Below are 13,005 nucleotides of genomic sequence, written 5' to 3' on the forward strand. Positions count from 1 at the left end.
CCTACCATCTGTGTTTTAACAAGCCCTGTATGTGATTCTGATGACTACAGTTCGGGGACCAGTGCACTAGACTGCAATGTCCTTCTGTTCTCATCCTGTTTGAGTTCTCTGCTACACTTGAGAGAGTCAGGTGTTTTCTTCTGAAGCTTTCTCTTCTACCAGAAACTTCGAACCACCAGATCTTGATTCTCTTTCACTAACAATCTCTTTCAGCTTTCTTACTAAAACACTGGTTAGCTTTACCAATGTCTCCCAAATCTCACCAACTCTGCTGCATATTCTCTAGGACCATATCTTGATATAATCTCCATGTTGACCAAAGGAGTCAGTGCCCAGCCATTCACCTGAGCCAGCATCTCCAGGCAATGTTGCTCTCTTGCACCCTACGTTCCTACATTTATTTGGCTAATCAAATTCCATCAATATTTATCTCTCTAATATTCTCAAACCTGTCACCTATCTCTATTCCCAGGTGCACTCTCAAACATTATAGGTTGGAATATGATAACAGCCTTCCTGCCTGGAGCTGCTCTTCTTTTCAATACCCTCCTAAACATTTCCAGTTATCCTTCTAAAAAGTAGGTATGAGCATGTCATTCCCATTCAAAACTTAAAAATTAAAAAAAAAAAAAAAACTTAAGAAAGTTTAAAAAACAAATCAGGACAAAACAAATGAAAAAACCCAACTTTGATAGCTTCCCTTTACCTAAAGGCTGAAGTTTAACATCCCATTCTGAGCATGGTAACATGGTGATTAAATCAACAGAGCCTGCTGTCTCTTCTCCCACAACTATTAACTGCTAAACCTTTCTTCCTCCCCCAACCCTTTGCTGAATGTAGGCAAGAATAATCCCATTTCCTTTTTGCAGCCTAGGCTAATACTGTATGCTCTGCCTGAAATACCCATCTCTAACTATCTACTCATCACTTATTTAATAAACATTAAAGGTGACACAAACTCAGGGGCAGGTAAAATGAACAAATTAAATATATCAAATATAATGAGGTCACATACCCCATCTAAAGAGGGTAGCATCTACTCAGGACTTGAAAATTGCTGCCATGCAAATATTGCTATTGGAGAGAAGCCAGACCTGCAGGTTTTTATGTGAAATTTCTCAATTTAAAAACAGCAAATATTGGGCTTCCTAGGTGGCGCAGTGGTTAAGAATCCACCTGCCAATGCAGGGGACACGGGTTCGACTCTTGCTCCAGGAAGGTCCCACGTGCCGCGGAGCAACTAAGCCCGTGTGCCACAACGATTGAGCCTGAACTTTAGAGCCCATTAGCCACAACTATTGAGCCCATGTGCTGCAACTACTGAAGCCCACGCGCCTAGAGCCCATGCTCTGCAACAAGAGAAGGCTCGGCAATGAGGAGCCCACGCACCACAATGAAGAGCCCACGCACCACAATGAAGAGTAGCCCTCACTCACTGCAACTAAAGAAAGCCTGCGCACAGCAAAAAAGACCCAACACAGCCAATAAAATAAATAAATAAATAAACAAATCTATATAAAAAAATTGAGCAAATATTTAAAAAAAATCTAAAACCCTGTTCTGTGTACCATTGTGTGTCCATCAAATAAAATACATCTGTGGGCTGTCAATGTGGACTTTGGTTTTAGTTCCGCTAGGCCTAGGGATTCAAAGGTGACTAAGACAGGACCTCTGACCTGAGTGGCTCACCTTTGGGGCTCAGTGCAAACACTAGCACAGGCAGGAGTAAACAAGTCCTCCACTCTGCTCCCATAACACTTTGTTTACATGGCACCTGCCAGAGTATACCCTTACAGCTAACTGTTTGCTTTCTCCCTGAATCATCAGATCCTAGAGGAGCAGGGCTGTCATCTTCATCCTAGCAATGGCAGCACTAGCACACTGTGCTAGCAGAGGGTACTCAGTCATAATAACCCCACTGAGAGATGTCTATATATCAACTTGTATCAACTTGATTCCAAATGTGTAAGCTACTTTGTATTTTTTCCTCCTAAATCGATATTATGTTTTGATTAGGCACCATGCTGTTAGATATGATCTCACTAATGAATCTGTTTCCTAAAAAGCAAACCTAAATATGTTTTGCGTCATAGTTCAGTTGTGTGCTATAATGCTAATATTTCTTCTCAGAGGCTTCTTGTAAGATGGTGGTCCAAACAAGGGCTGTGTGGACATTCTTGGTAAATTCAAGAAATTGTTTTAGGCTAGGTTAAATCTTTTCACTTTGAAAAAAATAAGAAAAAATGAGTTCATTTGTTCCATTTGCTAATTTCAGCGTGCAACTTTTTTTCCATTTAACAAAAGCACTAAAAAGTCAGCTTTAATTTTTGTTACAGTTATATAATTCATGGTTACGCTATCCAAACATGCTCACAAAGCTAATTTAAGCTAGGCATTGCCAGACTTGGTGGATGTCAATCATTTTTCAGGGAACTAAAACACCAAGCACCTTGGGAATTAAGAGGGAATTGCTTGACCACCAATTGTTATTTTACTCTCAGCTGATCTAGTTTCTAGACACAGACCCACTCCAAATATGTGCATATGCCCTAGACAGCTGCCATCTGTAAAGTTTTTAAACATCAATCCTGTTGAAAAAGAAACATGTTTTTGCAGTTACTGAGGTGTTGTCAAAATGAAGGAGGGTAAGTATTTTTGTCTTCCCTGTTGTATAACCAGCAAGTTAGAAGCCCAGTCATATTTCAGGCGTTAAACATTTTTAACAAAACTTTTATCATTTTATTCTAAAACCCTGAGTGACATTTGTGCATACGAATTCACCCATGTGTGGACACTTGATTTTATGTTGAAACTCCATGCCTTGTGTTCATGTGTGCCGTAACCAAACTGTAAGGCTTACCTGCAGACTGTTGAAAATGACAAAGAGGACCAGCATCCAGAAGTGTCTGTAAGCCATGTGCAGGCCTCCCCAAAGCCATGTCATCGAAATCAGGGCAAAGAGATACAAAACCAGTGGAATTTCTAGACACCATAAAATAAAAAGAAAAAGGCTTTTTGAACTTCAGAATACTGCACGATCATACATACACCCAATATTATTTTTAGCTCCTTTCTGGAGATACTCTCTGTGCCTAAGTACTCATTTTGAAAGAACAACTTTGGAAATCCCATTCTTGCAACAGAGAAGAGAAGGCAACACTGCTGAGTCCACATTCCTTCTGTTTTGCTAGTAGGCAGGATAAGAAGGATAAGAACTGGCCCTCTCCTAGACTACCACCTGCTGGACTGTTCAGGAAATGCCACTAATAACTGCAGAGATGCAATCACATTCAACCCTGGGGAAGATGGTGTATATAGATCTCCTTAAAAGAGCTCTCTCAGAAAATGGTAGGCAGCGGTGCGCTCTCAAAATTGCTGTAGACCAATCCGACATTTTAAAATGTAAATGATATAACTTGTTTGTATGTTTTGGAAAAATATGTATTCCTCTCTTTTTCTGACTGAGGGGACACCAAACGTTACAGCTATGGTTAAGAGCAGAGGTGAAGTGATGGATTCAATACTGTCAACATTAAGCTTATTCTATCCATTATTTTACCATGCAATTTGTTTTAAAAGTTCCAGAACAGATTTCTTCAGGGCCCCAGGACTTTATTACCCTTTCTACTTACTTTTGACATTTGGGATTTAGAATAATAATCTTAAAGCGGGGATATTAATATTTAAATGGTAAGCTATAGAATATTTGGAAAGTGAATCAGATCTTAGCAGCTGCAAATAAACACATTTTCAACTATTGAAAGATAAACCACATCACTGACAACTCTCATGACAGACTTCAAAGTCCATATATACTCACCATCATTAATTAATGCCTAAAATCTATATACACTGTGGAAATCTGAAGTTATTTACAACTTTGGTAAATTATAATTTTTATTTTATCTGGAAACAATTTCAACTTAAAGAAGAGCTGCAAGTACAGTATGACAACACATTTTTTTTCCCCTGAACCATTTGAAAGTTGCCAACCTGACTCCCCATCACCCTCTGAACATTGTAATGTGTATTTTCTACAAAGACATTCTCCTACATAAACACAATAAAACCATCAAATGAGAAGACTAACAATGATATGTCACGACTATACTCAGATCCCATTCAAGATCTGTCAATTATTCCAATAATTTCCTTGGTAGCAGAAGAACCCAGTTGACATTCTCTGTAGTCTTTAATCTGAAATGATTCCTTTGAGTGTCCTTGGCTTTTGCGACTCTGGCAGTTTTGAAGATTACCAGCCAGTTTGTCTTGTAGAGTGTCCTTAAATTTGAGTTTGATATTTCCTTATGATTTAGATGATAAACTTTGCTAGAAATCACAGAAGTGATGCCGGGTTCTTTTTATAGCATTCTATCGGTTGGCACAAGAATTCAATTTGTCCCATTATCTAGAATGTTCATTTTAGTTACTTGATTAAGGTAGTGGCTGCATGAATTCTCCACTGTAAATTTAGTCTTTTCCCTTGGTAATTAGTAGGTATCTTGTATGACATTCCTTTGAAACTAGGTAAATATCCTTTCACTTATCAGGTATTTGATTTATTCATTTATTTATTTTTAGACTATGCACTCATAGATTCCCAATGTAATGGGTTATCGTCTATTACTACCATTTATTCTGATGCTCAAATTGTCCTAAGTCTGATTAGTGGGAGCCCCTTCAGGATGGTTTCTGTGACTTCTGTTATGTCCTCATCATTCTGTGAGCACTTTCTTGCTTTCTGGCCCAACAAGATGTTTCAAACTCATCTTGTACTTTCCCTGCCCCAGTCCTGGTTTCTTTTAGGGTAGAATGGAGTTTAGAAACCACAATCTGGAGCTGAGTACGGTCCTTGTTATTGGGGTGCTGCTGCTCTAAAGTCCTCTCAGTAGACAGAGCTAGAGAATACATGTCTGCACACAGATGCACACACACACACACGCACACATGTCCACCTATATTTCCATCTATATCTCTGTATAATGAAAATCATTACTTTATACCAATACTTCCAATTCTAATCTAATGCCACAAGGTTAATTGTAATTTTCTCTTTTCCTGTACTTTGTAACTTCCTTCTCTGTTGGTAAGAAATGGATTTCTCATTATTCCTAAAATATTTACCTATTTGACCAACTCTATTTGATCGTAACCAATATCCCAGTGCTGTCAGCCCTCCCTTGCACAGATGGCCTCCCAAATCCACTCAGGTCCTCCTGAGCCTTGTGAGTACACCCCCCTTCACACGGATGCCCCCTCACAATGACTGGGTTGTGATACTCCATGCTTGATGCCTTCCTGTGGCTGCACACATTGCCCTCTACAAATTAATGGCTTTAGGATGGAATTGCTCTGGAAGGGAAGAGAAAGGAAAGAAAGGGAAGAGGGAAGCTGAGTACTTTTCTTTTGAGAAGAAAGAGACCATGCTGATATCTTGTCAGATATCCCTTTCATAGAAAAATGTCAATTGTCTGAATTATTACACACTACACAGAGAAAAATAAGAATACTATAACACATAGTTTATCCAGATGAACAGTCTTTTTGCCATTAATGACTTACCACAGGACAGGAGCGAATATGTTAAGATTTTTTTTTTTAATTCATTTTTGTTTCATGAAATCATATAATCAGATAAAGGGCCAGAAGGCTCATTTTTAATTCTGACAAGATACCCTAATATTTAGGAAACTGCCTAAGCTATGCTCATGAAAGTTTTCAAAGATTAGGTATTAGTCTGGCAATTGCATTCTTTGCTCTCGCTGTGCAAGTACAAAATTCTATTTATGGCTCTGTGCACAGTACAAAAGGACATGCATATTTTGCATGAATAGCTAGGAAGCAAATTTTCAAAATTTGGCCTGCATGTTCCTGTGAGCGCCTAGAGCCAGACAAGTGCTGTGTGCTGACAAAGCTCAGAGCGGAAGCCAAAAGAGCATCCTGGGGCTGACTAGAAACACCCAGGGCTCATGTTTTTTCTGGAACTCTGCAGCAAAGTGTGGTAGCTTGGCATCCCAGATCAGAAACTGCACGGAAAGAAAGCCAGTCATAAATAACTCAGTATACTGAACAATAGACCCCAGGCTGGTTTTCCAGCAGGGCAACAATGATTAAGATGTGATTTTGGATGGAAGAAACATATCCTGAGGCAAATCCGGATTTTGTGGGCCTGAAGTTTCTGAAACTTGGAAAGGCTTCTTTAAAAAATAAAAATTTCAAAGGCATAATTAGGTAGAAGATCTTGGAAGGGGCCCATGCAAGTAAGAGGCCCTTAAACCATCAGCTTTATGATTAACCTAAAGGAAGTACCTTTCACCTCTTTGGGACCAAGAGTAACAATAACCAAAGGGAGAAGAGAGTGGGTGATGGTGATGAAAGTGGGGATAGGGTATGTGTTGTTTTAAAGCTACTATGAATTCCATTGGCAAATTGAAAATTAATGCTCTTTTAATGAATATTTGTTTAGTTACGTATTTCCTAAGCTGATACTTCACATTTGGTGAAATAGTAGTAGCTTTCCTGTTGGCTATATAACTGCTTACCAAAGCAGGCATTTATAACAGGCAATGTTAAAAACTTAGGAGTGAATGAGTTAATAGAAAACAGAACCCTTTCAATGTTCTCAATGGAAAGAAACCCTAAAAACACAGTATTGGGCCCATGGAATAAGGGTATCTATATAAAGACTGTGCTCTCCAGAACACATAAGGAACCCCTACAACTCAATAAAAAACAAACAACCCAATTCAAAAATGGGCAACGGACTTGAATAGACATTTCTCCCAAGGAGATATACAAATGGCCATTGAGCACAGGCAAAGATGACCGACATCACTAGTCACTAGAGAAATGCAAATCAAAACCACAATGAGATACTAGGTATATCCACTAAGATGGCTATTGTCAAAAAACTAGAAAATTACAAATATTGGCAAAGATGTAGAGAAACTGGAACTCTGGTGCATTGCTGGTAGGAATGTAATATGGTGCAGTTGCTGTGAAAAACGGTTTGGTGGTACCTCAAAAAGTTGAACACAGAATTACCACATAATCTAGATATTTCACTTCTAGATTAATGCTCAAAATAACTGAAAACAGGGACTCAGAGACTTGTTCATCAGTGTTCATGGCAGCATCATTCACAGTACCCCAAAGGTGGAAATAAGCCGAATGTCCCTCAACAGATGAATGGATAAACAAAATAGGATACATATATACACACACACACACACAAAATGGAATATTGTTCAGCCTTAAAAACAGGAATGAAATTCTGACATATGCTACAGCGTGGATGAACTCTGAAAACGTTAAGTATTAAGTTGGCCAAAAAGTTCATTTGGAACTTTTTGGCCAACCCAATAAAAATAAGCCAGACACAGAAGGACAGATATTGCATGATATATCACTTATATAATGTGCCTGGAACAGGCAAATTCAGAGGCATAAAGTAGAATAGAGGTTGCCAGGAGCTGGGAGAGGGGAAAGAGGGAGTTACTACTTAGTGGGTACAGAGTTTATGTCTGGGATGATGAAAAAGTTCTGAAAACAGATGGCGGCAATGGTTGCACAGCACTGTGAATGTATTTACTGCCGCTGAATTGTACACTCAAAAATAGTGAGAATGGTAAATTTTATGTTATGTACATTTTATTACTATTTTCTGAAAGCCATGCTAGAAAAGACAGGCTTGTGTCACGGTGAAGTTCCACAGCGAGGGAGAAAAAAAAAATCAATCCTCAGAGTACTTAAAATACTTACAATAGCAAGAGTCACTAATGTGAAAGACAAAGTAATCTGAAAAGGTTTTAGTGAAAGAAATTACATATGGAAAGTAAAAAACACACAAAAAACCCCAGCAAGTGGATTTGTTAGTTAGTACTACTATCATTAGGGTAGTGTACTTACGGGAGTTAGTAGGTTCCATTGAGAATACACAAAATCTCTTTGTATTTTAGTGGAAAATATGATTTCGATGAGTTTCATTGCCATTTTTAAAGAAAGCATGGTGCTGTATTATCTCTTTTCTTTGAAGTTGCAGCCTTGGCTTTATTGCTATGCACCAGTGACAACAATAATGGCTTTATTATGGAAATCACACCTCATTTACATGAAGCTGAAATGTATTCTGTGTTTACAATCTTCTAAAGTACTTGTTTTAATTTTACCTCACTGACCTTCTGATTCTAACAATTTGGATGTGCTACTAAAACAAACTCATCAATGTAAAACAAGGAACACAACTGTGAAATAATGTGGATTTAAGATATTTATGGGTCTATTTCCAAAAATAAGCATGCACTATTTTTAAATTAGAAAAAAAACAGGTAATTAAAAAAAAGGCATCAAAAGGTCTTATTTCTAAAATATGGGGCTTCATTCTGCAATGAGCAGATACTTGAAGACCAAGAAGTTTCATTGATCTGATTCATTTCCTGGTGTTCTTGAGCTTTCTTAAGGGTTAATACACAATGTATAGTCACCCACTGGTGTTCTCAGCAAATAAACCTAACGTCATAGAAGACAACAGGGCACATATTTCACAGAACTGCCAAATCAGCACTAGGATACTGTGGTGGGAACAGATAACAGCAAACTTATGGCTTGGATTTGTGAATTATTCAAAGAAACACTCCATACTTCATTCAGGTAGTTTGCATTCCTAACCTTTGATCACTAGTCCTATACTTGGTTGTAGGCTTTAGAATTTCCTTCTTGCCTCAGCACTTCAACACAGTCCCAAAAGAGCTCTTGAGAACCCATCTGGACAAGAGGGAACCCACTCTGAGTCCTGTGGCTCTGGTGTCCAGACACAGCTGCAAAAGTTTGCTACAGCAGGCTAGACTCTGTGTGTGCCACCTCGATGACGGGCCAGGCTCTTCACTTTATTTGGCCAGCTTATCAAACTCATCATTTCTAGCGTCACCTTCTTTCAATGAGCATTTTAGGGCCAACAATATCCAAACGTGCATCTCCATCTCTCCTGAGCTCCAGACCTCCAGGCCAGGAGATCCTCAAAGTATCTCAAATTCGGTTTGTTCAAAGCTAAATTTGTACTCCTTCCTCTCAAATTTTCTCTTTCTTCTGAGTACAGGTACCCCATCCATATGGATTTACCCCCTGCCTCATTTTCCCTTCTACACTGCACCAAAGCGGGGGAGGGAGAGAGAACCATGCAGAGAAAGCAGTCAGCACAGAGCCTGGCACAAAGCACGTGCTCAAAAAGCCTTACCTGCTGTCATCTTCACCCTCATCACCATCATCTTCATCCTCATCACCATTATGACTTCCGTCAAGTTAAAGGAACAGTGCATGGCTGCAGACAGCCCTCTCTTGCTTCTTTAAAGTGCCCCACAATCATGTAGTAAAGACACATGTTCAACTTTTTTATACATGGATTTTCCAAACGTATTTGGTGTTAGAACCCTTCTGTTTATCTTGATGTAATATGAAGATCACACAGAGAGGGGGGTTGCTTTCACTGTGCAGACTCTAAGTTCCATCACATCCAGACCGTCACTGAAAACTTCCTGACCAACCTGTTTAAAATGGACCTCTCTGTGTCTTCTATCCCCTTGTCTCCCTTTGGTATTTTCTATTCTACTCTGTTCTATCCTGTCCCATGCCATCCCATCGCATTTCATCCTACTCCACTTTAAAATGCTGGCAATGAGACTCCTTAGTGTATTGTGACCCATGCTGCGTAAACCTCTGCTCTAAAAGGTAATTTAAATAGCTAGAGGATTATCTTAGACGTAAGGAAGGTACAGTAAACATAACTATCACGCGAGGCCTACGGCTACTATGTTCTGATTTACCCTGACCCTTCCTGAGATATGAAGGAGGCAAGCCTAATTTGGAGGGATCTGTACAGGTGAGATATGGGATCTGTAGGCAGAGAAGAGAGTCAGTACGGGCCTAGAGTACATTTTCCAGGGGTAAAGAGGAGGAAGGCGAGCAAATCCTCTGAGCAGTCTCAAGTCTGCTGGGAACCTAAGTGGCAGTACTTTGTCAATGGCTGACTTCGGGCTCTCCTGGATGCTGCAAGACAGTTGAGTGTCAGGCCTATGTTGAGGGTGATTTATTGGGATTGAAAAAAAAATGGTACAAGCCTAGAATTATGGTCTCGCCTTGCAAAAGCTATATATAATTTTCAATTTGCAGGCTATAATTTTGAATCTGAGGAGAATAATCAAGTTAGATGAGACATACCCACATGGACCTTGCATGGACTATTATTAGAGTAATTCCATTTGAACCATGTACTTCAAAGTTGTCAGATAATATCCTACTGAGGGGGGTCAAATAGGTCTGTGATTCTTAAGGAAAAGCTTAAATGACCTATTTTCTTCTTGTGAGGAAAAATGTCTCGGAACTATGGGACGGAGAATTATCATTTGGTGTCACAGCCAACACGGTAATTTTCTACACTCTTCATAAATGTTTCATAAAATGACATCATGACAAACATTTTTAGAAGATCAGAGTTCTAGAACAAAGTCAGCCAACCAACAATCAAAGACTGGCTTAACCTAGTTTTCTAACTACATTACCAGTTCCTTAGCCATTAAGGAGTTCAGAACAGTCATCTCCAGGCATGCTCAGGCACCTAACAGCAATTCCCAACACACCAAGCTTTCACAATACAATGAAACGTACAATGCATCTTTCAACCTGCTACATCTATATTTTAAATCTTACTAGATGGCCTCATAATTTTGGGAATTAGGTTGCTATGTATTTGGCCACGACTAGCCAGGTATGTTTAAAGACAGTTTGATAGTACATCACAGAGCAGTCATTATGATTTAATAGGCTCAAATTCAACAATGAAGTCTCGAGTCAATTCTGACACAATGTCTCAGAAAAATTAACACTAAAAATAACTCTATGTGTTCAAGAAAATATTTTTACAGTGTGTTAAATATGTCAGTTCCCAGAACTGTTTCCTGGTAGAGACCCTCAATCTGACCCGCTGACCTCGATGTTTATTTCCTTTCTTTAATTTGGTTCTCTAGCCCTCACATTACAAAAAAGTAACAGCAAGTTACAATTTTATTCTTATTTCCTTTGCCATGTCACTATTCTACAAAATCTACTAGAGTGAAATCTTTTGGTTCCTCTCTGTCAAGGTGATGAATTGCATCTCTTCTTCCTAACAGATACTCTGGTATCAGATTATCAGGGCAGTGTCTGGTCTTAAAAATAATGTTACGTATTTCTCAAAAGCTTTGGGGATACTACTTCCTCTCTGTTGCTAAATAGCTATATCTGTAAATATGAATACCAAACCCACACAGGAGAGCTGTTTTCAGGAATATACAATAACAGACCATAAAGTGGTGCAATACCTGTGTTATATAAAAACTTGTCATTATCCATGTAAGCAATGGCACAGCGCCCACAGGCGTGCCAGGAATGTCTATGCATATGGGAATGAACTGATATTTCATCGCCCATTCCTACTAACAGCCTTGGATCAAGCCCTTACAGAGAAAAGAAAATCATTGCGCTAAGAAAGGTAATCCCCAGATGAAATGCCATGTGTATGATGTAGGGAGAAGGAGCTTGTCCAAAAAAGAATCTACATTGACAATATTTGTATATTAGTGATCAAAGTAATTTTATCAAAGTTATTTGGACCCAATGATAAACTTTAAAATTTTCTTTCTGTATTTGTTTGTCAATGTCATATGTAGATCTTAAAAATTTGTAAGATTTTAATTCCAACTTTTTCTCCTCTTTCATGTGGAATTAAAATAGTTAATGGTTACACTGTTTCACAGGTGTCAGACATTAGTAACAAATATAAGGTAGATACTAGGGCTTATTTTTGTCTCAGGCTCAAAAAACTGTTTCCGCCTTTTCCCTCCCTCCCTTCTTCCCTCTCTCCCTCCCTCTCTTCCTTCCTTGCCTCCCAAGCCCCTCACATGGAGCTATTTTTACTATTCAATTCCATCTTTAATAGACTGGACAGGTTTGATTTCTTCCCCCTCCCTCCCTTTTTTTAAACCAGGTGAAGTTTATTCTGTTACAAAGTTTGTGGGCCACATTTGTAAAAAACAATTTTTTTTTCATGGTGGCAAAGCAGATCTACTATAACCATAGATTAAATGTTTATTTGCAAAGATTGGCATTAGTGGGGAAAATGATGGAGAGAGGGAAATCACCACACTTCTTGGAAACCATATAATTAAATGAGTGTAAGTATCAACTATTGTTCATTTCAAACACTTGTTAATTTACAACCACATTGATTTATACTGTCTTTATAAAACTGTACAATAGAGCTTCAAATTGCTCTTCAATACTTTTAGTACTTCCTATGATCTAATTTCTACTTCTTTCTTGAAGTTGATGTATGCTAATCATAAATCACATCATTTGCTTTCCTAAAGGTTATTAATACTAAATTTTATAATTTCCTTCTGTCAAATTCAATTAAAAGAAAAAGATCTGTTTTGAATATGGGCCCTTAGCCAAATAAATGTTTTTAAAAAACATGTACTGAGGTTGACTGAGTGGGATTTATTCATAAAAAAGGTGGAGTGGTTATGAGCATGGACTCTGGAGCCAGATTACTTGAGGGCCATTTACTAGCTGTGTGACTTTGGTGAGTTACTTGACTGCTCTGATGCACAATTTCCTTATCTGTACAATGAGAATAATATTAGTCCCTCCTAAATACAGTATATTGAATTCAGTGAAGATTTAATGGTTGAAATGCAGAAAAATACTTAGAACAGTTTTATATAAACTTTGGCTATTGCTTATTATTCAAGAATATATATATATTTATTTAAGATTCAAAATGTATTAGATAAAATGCGACAGGTAAAAGGATGAATTACATATGGGTCTTCTTTCAAATATATATATTTATATTTACATATAAATATATGCTTACATGTATATATATATACATATACTATAATAAAAGGTAGAAGATCAATATTAGAAAAGAGGGATCAAGTTATATAAAAATTCAGGGAAAGCAGCAGTTAC

The 13,005-nt window shown here is 38.2% G+C and overlaps 1 protein-coding gene across 1 annotated transcript in view; it reads right to left on the minus strand.

The window, feature by feature from the left end:
- ADGRV1 (adhesion G protein-coupled receptor V1) overlaps positions 1-13,005 on the minus strand; it is a 472,618-nt gene that overhangs the window by 57,879 nt on the left and 401,734 nt on the right. The window contains exon 88 of the mRNA XM_057739390.1: positions 2,861-2,982. Coding sequence (XP_057595373.1) covers positions 2,861-2,982 — 122 coding nt within the window. The remainder of the gene's footprint in view (positions 1-2,860; positions 2,983-13,005) is intronic.

This window comes from Hippopotamus amphibius, chromosome 1 (assembly GCF_030028045.1).
Source record: "Hippopotamus amphibius kiboko isolate mHipAmp2 chromosome 1, mHipAmp2.hap2, whole genome shotgun sequence".
Lineage (NCBI taxonomy): Eukaryota > Metazoa > Chordata > Mammalia > Artiodactyla > Hippopotamidae > Hippopotamus > Hippopotamus amphibius.